This window comes from Rhinichthys klamathensis, unplaced genomic scaffold, assembly GCF_029890125.1.
Source record: "Rhinichthys klamathensis goyatoka isolate OS25496 unplaced genomic scaffold, OSU_Roscu_1.1 h1tg000523l_1, whole genome shotgun sequence".
In the NCBI taxonomy this organism is placed as follows: Eukaryota; Metazoa; Chordata; class Actinopteri; order Cypriniformes; family Leuciscidae; genus Rhinichthys; species Rhinichthys klamathensis.
In genome coordinates, this window is record NW_026607002.1 from 454,507 (window position 1) to 469,466 (window position 14,960).

Here is a 14,960-nt window from a genome sequence, read left to right on the forward strand (position 1 = left end):
ATAAAACCATGATTTTTCCAATAAATGAATGAAAATTTAAAATAATCCAAGTAAAAAAAGTGTAATAATACAATCTTAATGTTACATCATGCAGTCAAGTGAGAGCGAGAAAAAACATCTTAAAAGATCAGCGATGGAATTGGATAAAAGATCGAAGGAAATGGATAAAAGAGCGGAGGAACTGGACAAAAGGGAGAAGGAACTGGAAAAAAGGGAGAATGAACTGGAAAAAAGGGAGAAGGAACTGGATAAAAGAGTGAAAGAACTGAAGAAGAGGGAGACTGAACTGAAGAAGGCTGGAGGAAAGGGTCTCAACAACGAAGAATCAGAGACACCTAACAGTAAGAATTATGGTTTTGATTTACATTTTGACTGATGCATATGATGACAGAGGAGTAAAAGTCAGTCAAAATCTCAGTAAAAGCAAAAACGACAAAAATAATTATTTACAAAATAAGCAGAAAAAAAACAGAAGATGTGTCCTTTGATGCATGAAAATCATAAAAACTGTAAGAAACTGATAAACGGGGTGACGGTAGAGCCTATGTGACCTGCATCATCATTTCATGGATCAAAAAAGACTTACATTTTCCCTTCTCTGAGCTTTATGCTGTGTTTGATAAAGCATGATCTTTATGTCAATTTTATTGTGCAATTCAAACAATGAGTGTTTGTTTGATGCTGTTTAATGACAGATTGTGGTTGCTGGTATAATCAAACGGCAGAACAGAGAGAAGAGGAACCATATTCCTTCTTCTGTCAGAACTCAGGTTTGATCTTCCTTATACTTTCTTGTTTTGTTTCTGTTTTCCACATGCGTTTGCGCACATCAGGAGTGTTTTTCCCGTACAACGATGTAACTCGATGCTTCACTACCACATTACGATGCATGGTTGAAGAAATCAACTAGCTAGTCATGACTGTTTCCCGAAACCATACTGTCGCAAAGTGGTCGTTCAACCACGTTGGTTAATGATGTCACGCAGATGGTGGAGTAATAACTTCTTTTAATGAATCTGTTTGAGATCGAAATAATGGTAGATGTTTTGCTATAAATTACAGACATGGTATCTGAGGACTATTTAAAAATGTTCTCAGTTATTTTGCTTTATTTCCAGATTTAATCATAGTTCATAGGCTCGTTCTTACGTACTAGAGCATGTTCACACATGCATACAAAAACGACACTTTAAATCTAAAACTAAAAGACGTAAACCAAAATGACATTTGTGGTTGTATCTCTCTATTAGTGTAACATCTTAGTGCTGCATTTGATACCATCGACCACAACATTCTTTTACATAGACTCGAAAATTATGTCGGCATTAGTGGAATTGCCTTAGCATGGTTTAAATCATACTTATCTGACCATTATCAGTTTGTAGCAGTAAATCAAGAGATGTCTTATCGATCACAAGTTCAGTATGGAGTACCACAAGGCTCAGTACTAGGACCGCTGCTGTTCACTCTGTACATGCTACCCTTAGGAGATATCATTAGGAAGCATGGCATTCGTTTTCACTGTTATGCTGATGATACTCATATATTTTCTCACGCCCTGAGCTCTATATTTCTTCGCACCCATACGAAACTTACCAATTCACAAAATTAACAGAATGCATAGCTAAAACATTGGATGACTAGTAATTTCCTACTACTAAATTCTGAATAAACAGAGATTCTAATGATTGGACAAAAAACGTCCTCACGAAATAACCTAAAATACTGTCTAACACTTGATGGCTGCTCTGTCAAGTCCTCGTCGTCGGTTAGGAACCTGGGTGTGCTCTTTGATACCAATCTTTCATTTGAAAGTCAAGTGAATAGTATCTCTAAAACCGCATTTTTCCATCTTAAAAATATATCTAAATTATGTCATATGCTCTCATTGACAAATGTGGAACAGTTAGTTCATGCGTTCATGACCTCAAGGCTAGACTATTGTAATGCTCTACTGGGTGGTTGCCCTGCACGCTTAATAAACAAACTACAACTAGTCCAAAACGCAGCAGCTCGAGTTCTTACCAGAACTAGGAAGTATAACCATATTAGCCTGGTTCTGTCAACACTGCATTGGCTCCCTATTAAACATCATATACATTTTAAAATATTGCTGATTACTTACAAAACACTAAAGAGCTTAGCTCCCCAGTACTTGAGCGAGCTCTTAACGCATTATAGTCCTTCACGTCTATTGCAATCTCAAAATTCCGGCCAGTTGATAATACCTATATATCAAAATCGACTGCTAGCGGTAGATCATTTTCCTATTTAGCACCAAAACTCTGGAACAGTCTTCCTAACATTGTCCGGGAAGCAGACACACTCTGTCAGTTTATATCTAAACTAAAAACATTAACACATAACACACTATAGACTTCTATAATTCAATGTTAGGCTGCATAGATTAGATCTGTTAGAGCGGTGTCATGTTAGCGGCCTCAAAGTTAATAACTAATGATCGTTGCGAGTGCGACTGAAGAGAATCAATCAAAACTAACTTTAACTGGAAAATAACTTTATTCTAGAGCTGTCATAAAGCCAAAACAATCTCTGTTACTTTGATTTATTATTTACCTATGACTGTAAAGCCGCTTTGGAACTATCTGTATTTTTAAAAGCGCTATATAAATGAAGTTTTGTATGTATTCTAAACAAAATATATAGATTGTACTGAATGTCAGCTTGCTTATTTGGCTCAAGATAAGGATTTATTAAGGTCGAATGTCATGCAAACTAGAAACTCTCCTTCTAACCACAGGTCGAGATCTGTCGTTCCAAACACAAGTTTGCGATGCTGTTAGTGAATGTTCACTGGAACGATGGTTTCGTGAAAAACTGTGACTCGTTGAACTGCTGATAACGACGGAACATGCGACCGTCGTTGGCTAGCAATGCTTTCGGGAAACACACTCCAGTTTGTGTTTCAGCACGTCCACTTGTTTGCGCTCACATGTCTCCCATTATTGCTTGATTTCTATGCCATATCTACGCTTCCTTCCTCTTTGTTCTCTGCCAGTGTGTTCTGTGCTTTTTGCTGTTCACCTGCCGGTTTTTCTTGTCTAGTTTCTTTTTATTTATCTGACATGTTTTTTTCTCTGCCCAGGTTGTGCTGCGATTCCCCGTCCCTCTCCAGGATCCATTCTTCTCAAACTGTGCTGTTGCTGTTGACCAGTTGGTCTGTTACTGGTGCTGGAGTTTGGATTTACCGATCGCCTCTCTCTCTGCATTGCGTTGTTGCCGTGAACATCTGCCTGTTTCCAGTTGTGAGTTAGGATTTGCTTGTTGGCTCTGTTTGCCCCTCGCCTGACCATCCTGACACTGATTCCCGTCTCACGATCCGCATTTGATTTCCCTGGACTCTGATTTGCTGCCGTGAGGCTTGTACTGTCTTCATTATTATGCTTCAGTAAATTGTAGTTAAGCATTCTTCTTGTTTTGGGTCCTTCCTTCCTGAGATCGTAACATCATCACTTAATTCACTTCACATCACTGAAATCATAAATGAACACCAGAGGGAGCTAAAACACACTTTACAGTAATAAAATGTATCATCTCATGTAATCCATTTTTCAACCACGGGAAGACTGCATGACACCAAATGTTACAATTGCATTAGGTAAGGTAAGTCCAAAAGCTTGTTAACTGGCTAGAAAAAAAATAATTTGATAGAGCTTAAAGGATTAGTTTACTTCAGAATTGTAAAAAATGTTTGTAATAATAATTTTTTTTTTTTTTTTTTTGTGTGTTTTCTAAAATAACTTTATTTCAGTTTCCTGTGCTAAAAGAAAGCTTACATTTCCCAAAGTTCCACTTCAGGAGTTATGTATTTTATTTGTTCTTCCTCCGTATTAATAATTTAAATTATTGCATCATGAAATTATAATGATAATGAGTGAACATCATTCATAGTTAACCGCAGCACAGCTTGTTTCTGTTTCAGTCGTCTTGAAATTCTTCACGACATCAGTTTTTCCTTACAAAAGCATTGTATTTGTAAGTGTCAAGTTAAAATATCTCATTTGCAAGTAGCATAACTCATTTTATAAAACAGTTTAATTTTCCCTCCCAAGATCTGTTATTTTCTCTCCTTGACATGAGGTTAAATAAAAACCTTTGGGTCTTCATTTGAATCTGCAGCTGTGATTCACACATCTATAAGGTTGGCGCATCAGGAGACTTGCAGCCGTGTGTTTTACTTTGAAGCTTCTGCTTTGTGTCTAAAGGTGTGAAAAATCATTAGTCATTTTAGCTTCACATCAATCTTTCAGTGAGGACTGTACCCTGATGAGACTTTTACTTTCAAGACTCATGTCTGAACTCATGTCACAAAGAGCCCCTCTCAGTCTAATTTTAATAGGGGAGGAATACAAAAGAATGTAAAAATACTGTGTCTGTTTACTCGAAATGGTGCCATATTTGGACTCTTGCGTTCGATCTAAAGCATTGATTAATGCAGGAAATAAGAGCTTGTGTTATAGTTTATAAAATACAATACCTTACTAAATAAGTCTTTAGGGAACAGACAGTTGCTGTTCATTGATTGTCCCATAGAGTTTTGTAAAGGCCTTTCTGTCAATAGAGTATGGGTTCAAATGATTTTCTGTTTTTATTTTATTTTATATGTACAGTCGGTAGAGCTTGACTCTCTTTAAAGATCTTTTACAACTCTTAGCTTTAGAGCACTTTTTTTTTTTTAAGTTCTGCTCTCTCATATAACAGCATTTACAGAATGACAGTTATGACACATAAGGTAGGCTAGTTATTGTTCAATAAGTGAATTTTTTCTGTTGGTTTTGGATTCTTCAAACAGAGCACAACTAAATGTCAATTTGTTCAAATTTGCAAAAACAGATGCATCACGTTGCATGCAAACACTCCCACATATACACACCTTTTGATTCTGCTCTGACCACAAAGTAACCAAAACGTGCATTGAAAAACATTGAAAATTTCCTCATTGCTCTTACACTTGACGTTGTTGGATGTCTGAGGCAACACATTGACTTTTGGCTGAGAAAACGGTCGGCAAGATGGATGTTTGCAGATATTTGATTGTGATTCACTTCCTGGCGTTCACCTTTTTCAAAGTGGCAGGTAATGGTTCTTTATCTGTCACAGAGTTTGATCAGAAAGTTCACAAAACAAATTCACCTGTTGGTTTTTGTTGAATTTGTAAATGCCTTTAAAATCTCTATCCCAGCTTGCTCTGAGGTGTCCATTATTGGAGGCAAAGATGTCAAAAAACTTCAGCCGTGGATGGTGTCCATTCAGAAGGACCAGACCCATGTGTGTGGAGGAATCCTCATTCAAGACCAATGGGTTTTAACTCCAGCACACTGCGAAAGGTAAGGCAACCACTTTGAGCATACAAATGAACTTGCAAAATCTATGTGAAGCATAATATAATCTTTCTTTTGTTTCCTCATTTTTATAATAAAATATTTGTCCAAATTAAAGATACAATTATTATTTAATTAATGTTTGTTTATTTATTTATTGTTTAAAATTTTTAATGTATTTTATTTAGTGATCTATTTGGTCACACTCTAAAAAATTTTTATGCAAGTGCTTTTTCTACTTAATGTACTTATTGTGTTCCTGTTGTATTTCAAAAGACTTTTGCTGCTACTGAGGTGGGATACAGGATTGGGGACAGGTTTTGTGGTATGGTTAGGTTTAATGGGTTAAGAAGTAAGGGAAGGATCAACATTGTAATTGTAGATGTACTTACAGAAATGAATTACAGCTGTGATTAATTGCAGGTGTAACCTTTGGCTAGGGGTACTTGTTAGAGTGTTTGAAGAATGGTAGGGTTAGGGTTAGAATAAGTTGACATATAGTTGCAAAGTTACTTATAGTCAGTAGAATGTCTAAGACCATCACAATAATATTAAGCAGACAGTCTACTCTAATGAGAGTTAGTTGACATGTAGTTGTAAAGTTACTAATATTCAACAGACTGTTCAAAAGGGACCATCAAAATGATCTGTGCACAAACTCCTAAAGGGATAGATCACCCAAAAACGAAATTTACCCCATGATTTACTCACCCTCAAGCCATCAAGGTGTACATGACTTTCTTCTTTCAGACGAACACAATCGGAGTTATATCAAAAAATATCTTTGCTCTTAAAAAAGAAATATTAAGGACATTTGACCAGTCAGGTATTTTTTTAAATCTAAGTACAATGTAAAAGAATGAACACAATAAGTGCAAATGTATCAAATGATTAATATAAATGTTAGAAGGTTAAGACACTTAATATAATGTGTGACCATTTATTTAATGCATATATATATATATATATATACATTTATTTATTTATCCATTCATTCTAATTCACTTGACCAGGAAACATTCCCCCAGTTTTTTATGCTAATCCCTCATTTTCTTAAAGGATTAGTTCACTTTAAAAAAAAACTTTTGCTGATAATTTACTCACCCCCATGTCATCCAAGATGTCCATGTCTTTCTTTCTTCAGTCGAAAAGAAATTAAGGTTTTTGATGAAAACATTCCAGGATTTTTCTCCATATAATGCACTTTGCTGGGTACCAAACGGTTCAAGGTCCAAAAGACAGTTTCAGTGCAAACTGCAAACTGTTCAAAGGGCTTTAAACGACACCAGACGATGAATAATGGTCTTATCAAGCGAAACGATCGGTCATTTCCAAAATAAATAACAAAGTTTAAGTTTAATAATGTCAAATGCTCGCCTTGCTCTGTTCTGTGATGCACGTTCGTGACTCTCCTGTTCGAACTCGTTCATCAAAATGAACAAATCTTTTTTCGAGTCATTTGGTTCATTTAACGAACGAAATGAACGAATTGACTCGGAAAAAGATTAGTTCATTTTGATGAACGAGTTCGAACAGGAGAGTCACACAGAACAGAGCAAGGCGAGCATTTGAGCTTATAAAACTTAAACTTTGTTATTTCATTTTTAAATGAGCGATCGTTTCGCTTGATAAGACCCTTATTCATCGTCTGGAATAGTTTAAAGCCATTTGAACAGTTTGCAGTTTGCACTGAAACTGTCTTTTGGACCTTGAACCGTTTGGTGCCCAGCAAAGTGCATTATATGGAGAAAAATCCTGGAATGTTTTCATCAAAAACCTTAATTTCTTTTCGACTGAAGAAAGAAAGACATGGACATCTTGGATGACATGGGGGTGAGTAAATTATCAGCAAAAGTTTTTTTTTATTAAAGTTAACTAATCCTTTAAGGTTCTCACTGTAAAGTATCTGCATATGCACATCTAAGTCAGTTTTCTATTTCAGAAAACCCATTTCATCTGTGACAGTTCTCATAGGATCTCTGTCTCTGAGTAAAGGCTCTCAGCGTGTTGGCATCCTCAGTTATGCAAAACCTGCAACATTCAATGAAAGGACTAAACAAGATGACATCATGCTGATTAAGGTAAGGATGAATTGAATGTGGTTGTTGTTTAGACACGGTGACCGTATGATGTTTTCCACAGTATGCATTTGAGCATTGATTTTTCTTCTGCAGCTAAACAAAAAAGTGAAAGCAAAGCCCAAAAAGATCCCTAAAAAGGAAAAGGATGTTCCACCTGGAACAAAATGTGTTGTGACAGGTTGGGGAACTGCTAATTCTGAAGTCCATAAACCTTCTGATAAACTGCAAATGTTAGAGGTGACAGTTGTGGACAGAGATCTGTGCAACTGCTTCTACAAGAGCGATCTTGTGATCACCAAAGACATGCTGTGTGCAGCAAACAAGCAGGAAAATAGAGGCGTCTGTTGGGTATGTCATATTGTTGTCTTTGATTTATGGCTGTTGCAGGCTCTTCGAAATCATCCCTTTACCTGTCTGAAAGAAAAATAACCGTTTTTTTTTTCTTTTTCAGGGAGATTCCGGTGGACCTCTGGAATGTAAGAAAAACATAGTTGGATTTGTATCAGGGTCGATAGGATGCGGTAATCCCAAGAAACCAACTGTGTACACGTTTCTCTCCAAAAGACATATCTTCTGGATCAATAGCATACTTAAAAAGCAACTGAACAGCACAACTTTTTAAGAACCAATTTCCAGCATATATACTGTTGTTTGTTCAGATTACTGTAACTTTAAAATTCACAAAGCAATATCGAACTTTTTTATTTTTTAAACACGTAAAACAGAGCCAAGTTAAAATCCTGTAAATGTATCTGATATTGCATTAATACATGAAGATTTCCCACTGTACTTTGTTATTGATGGACATGATTAAACAAACATTGGAAGATGATCTATTGTCTGGTGAAATATGAAATTCATCATATTCCTTTTTGTGATTTTGTTTGCCAACCTAAGCTAAAATAAATGTTATTCTCAATTTAATGATTACATTTTCTAAACTCCACTAATGACTGCAGATTTGCTGAATTAAAATGGATTCTGTCTTGTTTTTCTTCTGTTACATTGAACACATTTCACATTAACACCAAAGTGCTTCAAGTAAACTCCCATTGCTTTATGATATTCTTCGAATTCAAAACACATTCAGACACTTCCTCTAAATAATAAGGGTGTACTCACACTAGCCAGTTTGAACCGTGCCCGAGTGCGTTTGACCACCAAAGCGCGGTTCGTTTGACTAGTGTGAGTGCTCCGAACCGTGCCCGGGCGCGGCTCGATTAGCCGGCCCTGGCCCGCTTGGAAGAGGTGGGCCAGAGCACGGTTCAGTTGGACTCGGGCGCGGTTCGCATGCAGTGTGAGCGCTAACCGTGCTGGAGCACGGAACAGGACGCGCGTCGTCATGGTTTTGCGACGCTCCAAAACCAACACCTTGCAAACCTCCTCATACGAGCAGCACGATTACGTAAAAATGTTCGCGCCACTAAGGCGACACATCTGTTTAACAACAGGCTGTGGACCACCGTGGACCAAACGACACAAAATTATCCACAAAGAAAACAGAGCGATGGACTAATTCTGTTCAGAGAGCGCCGCTCTTCTTGTTTATCCCGAAACCGTCGCACGTAATGACGTAAGCGTGCTCCGGCACGAATGCTGAAACCCTATGTGAGTGCAGGCCAGAGGGGGAGTGGGAAGGGGGGACAATCGTACTCGGGCCCGGTTCATGGCAACCGTGCCTAGTGTGAGTACACCCTAAGTCTCAAAAACTAATTGTTACAGGTACCTACTGGCGAGGACACACGACAAATCTCATTCAAAGTCCAGGACAGAATTGTACACTGGGGTTGCGTCCGAAATAATATACTCTATTGAGTAGGTATTATTTTGAATAAGTAGTTACTTTGCGAGCGCTAAAATTATATGCAAGAATGTGAATGAAATTCAAATGTACAACATAAGAGGTGAAATGTATTCTGATGGATAGATAATTTGTTTGTCATCAGAGAGGAAATTTGTTTCCACCGTGGATGTGTAAAAAAAAGCCACAACAACTTATAGGTGGCTGCATATATGAAAAAAATACACCTAACCCTAAAAAAATTCTAACAAAAGGTTTCTCAGCTGGACACGGTGTCCTTAATAACATACTAAAAGTTTAACACATTTTGACCACTAGAAAGGTGTAATTTTCAAGATGGCGTCCAAGATGGGCAGGAAGCCCTTAAAATATCCTAACTCCTTCATTATTTGACCCAGCCAAGTAATATTGGTGTCTAACCCCATATTTTCTGGGTCTATGAATCCATTGGACTTGTCTAAATTGCACTGACATGATTACAAACTTATGGAATACATAATTTTGTCAGATTACTGTAAGATTTTATGTTTGTTTGGGGTGAACCTGAGATGTAAACGATTTAGCCTATGTCATGTACTCCTACTCAGTATGTGTTTTTGGACACATACCCTTTTTTGCTAAAACACAGACTTGGCATTCAATGTAAAAGTTATTGCACCCAAAAGTAACTTAAATTGGATTTGTATAACTTTGATCATAAACAACTCTGAATTAGCCCAAACAGAGGCCTGTGTGTGAACCCTCTAACATGGGCATTCATTTCAATTTGAATAAGGTAATACATATGTAATGCATCCTCTATAGATGTTTTTGAGTATAAAGGTGGTAGATATATTCCAAGTGCTGTTGGAAGGTTTAAAGCTGTTTGCTGAACACTCTTTGTAGGACATACAGCTTTAGTCAGACAAACAGTAGTCCGACAAAACAGTTTTTGATTTTATCATTAGTTGCATGTTTAAACTCCCTAGTGTAAAAAAACTATACCAAAATGTATTTAAAATACATTTATTTCAAACTATATACTACAAACCCATTAGCATATTTACTGACATATTGCTTGAGAATTACTGATATAATTATAATTAAACTTTATTTGGAGTGCTTCTTTATTGCACATTGTACATTTCTTAATATTAAGCCTTAAAATGTGTTTAATATTACTATTAGAAAGGATAGTATGATCTCTGTTTAATATCAGTCTTTAAATGCAAGATATCTAAACTGTACATAAAGTATACTTGCAATAGTTCCACTTTAGCACAATCAAATATACTTAAAGTTAAAGTTACTTAAAATTATGTCATTAATGACTCACCCTCGTGTCGTCCCAAGCCCGTAAGACCTCCGTTCATCTTCGGAACACAGTTTAAGATATTATAGATTTAGTCCGAGAGCTTTTTGTCCCTCCATAGGTATACTGTCCTTGTCCAGAACGGTAATAAAAACATCATCAAAGTAGTCCATGTGACATCATCAGTGGGTTATTTAGAAGATTTTGAAGCATCAAAAATACATTTTGGTCCAAAAATAGCAAAAACTACGACTTATTCAGCATTGTATTCTCTTCCGGTTCTGTTGTGGATCCCCCTTCACGAGTCTGTAGTGACACTGCTGACGTAATTATCTGGTACACCAGTTATGTTACATGTTATCTGATGAATAAAGTCGTAGTTTTTGTTATTTTTGGACCAAAATGTATTTTCGATGCTTCAAAAACTTCTAACTAACCCACTGATGTCACATGGACTGCTTTGATGATGTTTGTATTACCGTGGGACCGCACATTTTCAATGGAGGGACAGAGAGCTCTCGGACTAAATCTAAAATATCTTAAACTGTGTTCCGAAGATGAACGGAGGCCTTACGGGCTTGGAACGACATGAGGGTTATTAATGACATAATTTTTGGGTGAACCATATCTTTAAGACCCTTGCACACTGAGTCCAAAATTCGCGTCTGAAATCTTCGCACGTTAAAAAATAAATATGACCTCACGTTATGTCAATCAAATGCCTTGCTGATAGATGAGCAACTTTGACTGAAATAACCACTCGTTACAAACGAGGTATGCAGCAAAGCATTTGTGAAGCCACAACACGCACAACCTTGAGGCGGATGGGCTACAACAGCAGAAGACCCCACCGGGTACCACTCATCTCCACTACAAATAGGAAAAAGAGGCTACAATTTGCAAGAGCTCACCAAAATTGGACAGTTGAAGACTGGAAAAATGTTGCCTGGTCTGATGAGTCTCGATTTCTGTTGAGACATTCAGATGGTAGAGTCAGAATTTGGCGTAAACAGAATGAGAACATGGATCCATCATTCCTTGTTACCACTGTGCAGGCTGGTGGTGGTGGTGTAATGGTGTGGGGGACGTTTTCTTGGCACACTTTAGGCCCCTTAGTGCCAATTGGGCATCGTTTAAATGCCACGGCCTACCTGAGCATTGTTTCTGACCATGTCCATCCCTTTATGGCCACCATGTACCCATCCTCTGATGGCTACTTCCAGCAGGATAATGCACCATGGCACAAAGCTCGAATCATTTCAAATTGGTTTTCTTGAACATGACAATGAGTTCACTGTACTAAAATGGCCTCCACAGTCACCAGATCTCAACCCAATAGAGCATCTTTGGGATGTGGTGGAACGGGAGATTCGCATCATGGATGTGCAGCCGACAAATCTGCGGCAACTGTGTGATGCCATCATGTCAATATGGACCAAACTCCCTGAGGAATGCTTCCAGCACCTTGTTGAATCTATGCCACGAAGAATTGAGGCAGTTCTGAAGGCAAAAGGGGGTCCAACCCGTTACTAGCATGGGGTACCTAATAAAGTGGCCGGTGAGTGTATAATGTATATTGCAGGCCTATGTGCAGGGGGCAGACTGGTTAAAAAAATCCATCCCTGGCACTGTAACCACACCAGCCCACAATACCACACAGTCACGCACCTTATGTGAGGTAGTTAGGGGGGTTTGGGGGCATACTCCGCTGAGAAAATTTCGATTTCTCAGACCTACATGTGTGCATTTTAAGGTGCTTGAAGGTAAAAAAAATTGGATAACAATAGCTTTAAAAGCATGTAGGCAGTAGCATAAATGATTTGTCAAGCAGATAACATATTCTTATATGAGAATGAGGATAAATGTTGAAATGAATGATCCACACTTGGAAATGCAGAAGGTTTCTGCTTATTGTTGACAATACACAATCACATATTCCAAACAGGAATGGCCTTAAATGAGAAATCTTTCAAGGATTATTTTGCATAGATGTTACTCAAACACCAGTGCAATCTTTTTGTGTCCAGAGGCAAATGAGCAATTTATATATTAGCATTAAAGATTATTTCAGCAACTTGTTTCTTTCTTAAGTTAATCAATGTTTTTGGCACTAATCAGTTCAATTAAAGTTCAATTGTTCACTCATAAAGACAGTCACTTGTAACCACCTACTGGCTTAATGATGCAGGTTGGGCAAACACAGACAAGCGGAGTGATACAAACGGTGAAAAGGCAAACACATTCGAGGACCATACAAATATAGCCTATATACTTATAAATTTGATAAATATATATTTATACTTATGAATTGTGCTTATAGTTTCTGTAATTAGCAAAGAACATCTGTGTTAAATAGGAATACATTGTAATAATGTTAATCAAGCTGACTAAATCACATGACATGGCAGCAGTTAACAATAAAAATACAAAATAATTTAAAGGTGACCTATAATTCAAAATTGAATTTACCTTGGTATAGTCAAATAACAAGAGTTCAGTGCATGGACATGACATAGAGTGAATCTCAAACTGGACTGTTTTCGCGTTCTCATTTAATTCACGTTTATGAAAAACACCCCTGAAAAACGGTCGGTTCTCCACACAATACCGACTGTGACGCAATAGTCGGGATCATTAATATGTACGCCTCCAAATATTTGCATAATGCCAGCCCTCAATGCCAGGCGGAACTGCGCAGCCGAAGCATGGCAGTTGCTCAGTGTGGATGTACACATGAACACAAAAGTATTTTTTAGTTCCTTCATCTGAGCCTCTGAAGAAACAATGGGTTAATTTTATTTTATCTGGAAATTTTCAAACATTTCACCGACTGTTTCCTCAACTTGGGCCAATACAGAGCTGGCCTCGGATCGAGCTACCAAGCAACACTTTCTGATGTGTAATGGGCTATATGCACGCATAAGTGCAGCGTTTGACGCAAGGATGCTCGTGCGTTTCCGGTTGGGGAGATTTAAAGCGGAGGAAAACCGAGGAAAACGGGATTATGGCAGAGTCTTCAAAATTTACTGTCCTCTCGTCTTTGAAACGAAACTTTAATACGTTTAGATGTAATTTTATATATAGTTATGTTTTTGTCAATATAATAAACAAAGAAGCATAAACAAAATGAGGGGTGTCTGTTTTGTCTGTTTTTGTGACTAACGTTTCTTTAGTATAGCAATAGAGTATAAAAACCAATATAAATTCTCGGAATAGCATTGGACTCTACGATCGGCGGAAGTAATCCAGCATCCTTAGACCTTCACCGGAAATACCGCCGTGCATAGAGCCCATTGTTCAAGTTCAGACAGGTAATCTTTCTCTCAAAATCGTTCAATACTGTTTATGCATCAGTAAGTCAAGCCAGTGACTAAAATATCAGCTTCACATAGTTTCTTTTAGTAGGATGAAAATAATCGTATTTAAATTGTGAACAAATTATATACAGAAAGCGATCAAAGAACAATCTTTCCACACAGCGTGAGTTTATCTGGACACTTGCCAAACTCGTTATGAAATCAATGACGCACGTTACTGCACAACGAAGCTCTTACTGTATTTACATCATCGTGTTTGCATTGGTGAAAGCCTTAGAGAGAGTGCAGAAACTGCTTTGCAATGATAAGATCTTCATTCTCGCGATCAACACAGTCATCTGCTCAATGCTCATCACGGCAACATTTTATGTGATGGGAATAGATCTAAATACTTTAAAAACATCTCACGATTCGTTAATCTCGATAGCTGTTATAGTAAAAACGTATAATAGCAGTAGTAAAAGTATTCGGGAGAGAGTTTCACATGTAATGCGTAGCTATTTCATATGCAAGCATGTCAGCCAATCACAGCAGTGGCCGCGGTTACACTGAATCCCACAGAGACACGCCCCTTCAAACAGAGTGTTCAAATCAGAGGCTAAAAGCAGGTAAGGAAAAATGCCATTTATTTCTAAATTATGATTATTTTTTATCTAAAAAACATACTAACATTATAAGGGTAACCCAGGAAACATTATAAAAAAATTAAAAAAAACATTCTAGGGCACCTTTAAAACAAAGACAAGCTCTTTATACAAAGGAAATAATATTACATATCTAAAAAAATTGGGTTGCTTAACTTGCTTATATACTTAAAAGAATGTCGTGAACGTCATTTAGGCTAGGTGTATTTTTATTAGGTGTATATTAATAATGAAAAATGAGCCAAAATGTGTGACATTTATGTAGCCTACAAAGGAATACAAAAGCCCCGACAGGAGATTTGACGCAGCTTTAATCTCCCTTTTGGTTATTTCAATACTTAACAGACGACAGAACACGACGGTACATGCTCGTAGTTTCTTTTGCGTGATACAGGGCCCGCCGCATTTGCGCGTGATATTGAAGAGTGTGCCGCGAGCACACGGCTGACACGAGAGGAAAGTTAGTTTTTCTGAGTTTTACTGA

At 37.5% G+C, this 14,960-nt stretch overlaps 1 protein-coding gene and 1 long non-coding RNA gene across 2 annotated transcripts; both read left to right on the plus strand.

Moving 5' to 3' along the window:
• Window positions 1-308: 308 nt before the first annotated feature.
• On the plus strand, window positions 309-3,362 carry LOC130073101 (uncharacterized). The gene is made up of 3 exons (XR_008804207.1): window positions 309-341; window positions 696-770; window positions 3,107-3,362. It is a non-coding gene; the product is annotated as an uncharacterized LOC130073101 (long non-coding RNA).
• Window positions 3,363-4,895: 1,533 nt separating this feature from the next.
• LOC130073097 (granzyme K-like) lies at window positions 4,896-8,045 on the plus strand. The gene is made up of 5 exons (XM_056238534.1): window positions 4,896-5,097; window positions 5,204-5,348; window positions 7,285-7,423; window positions 7,517-7,771; window positions 7,875-8,045. The coding sequence occupies exons 1-5, from the start codon at window positions 5,034-5,036 to the stop codon at window positions 8,043-8,045; spliced, it is 774 nt and encodes a 257-aa protein (XP_056094509.1). The 5' UTR covers window positions 4,896-5,033.
• Window positions 8,046-14,960: the final 6,915 nt, after the last annotated feature.

Bases quoted from the DNA above. Each gene is read 5' to 3' on its own strand.
- LOC130073097 (XM_056238534.1), top strand. From the start codon at position 5,034: ATGGATGTTTGCAGATATTTGATTGTGATTCACTTCCTGGCGTTCACC. The intron at 5,098-5,203 runs GTAATGGTTCTT...TCTCTATCCCAG, and splicing joins CACCTTTTTCAAAGTGGCAG to CTTGCTCTGAGGTGTCCATT. The intron at 7,772-7,874 runs GTATGTCATATT...TTTCTTTTTCAG, and splicing joins AAAATAGAGGCGTCTGTTGG to GGAGATTCCGGTGGACCTCT.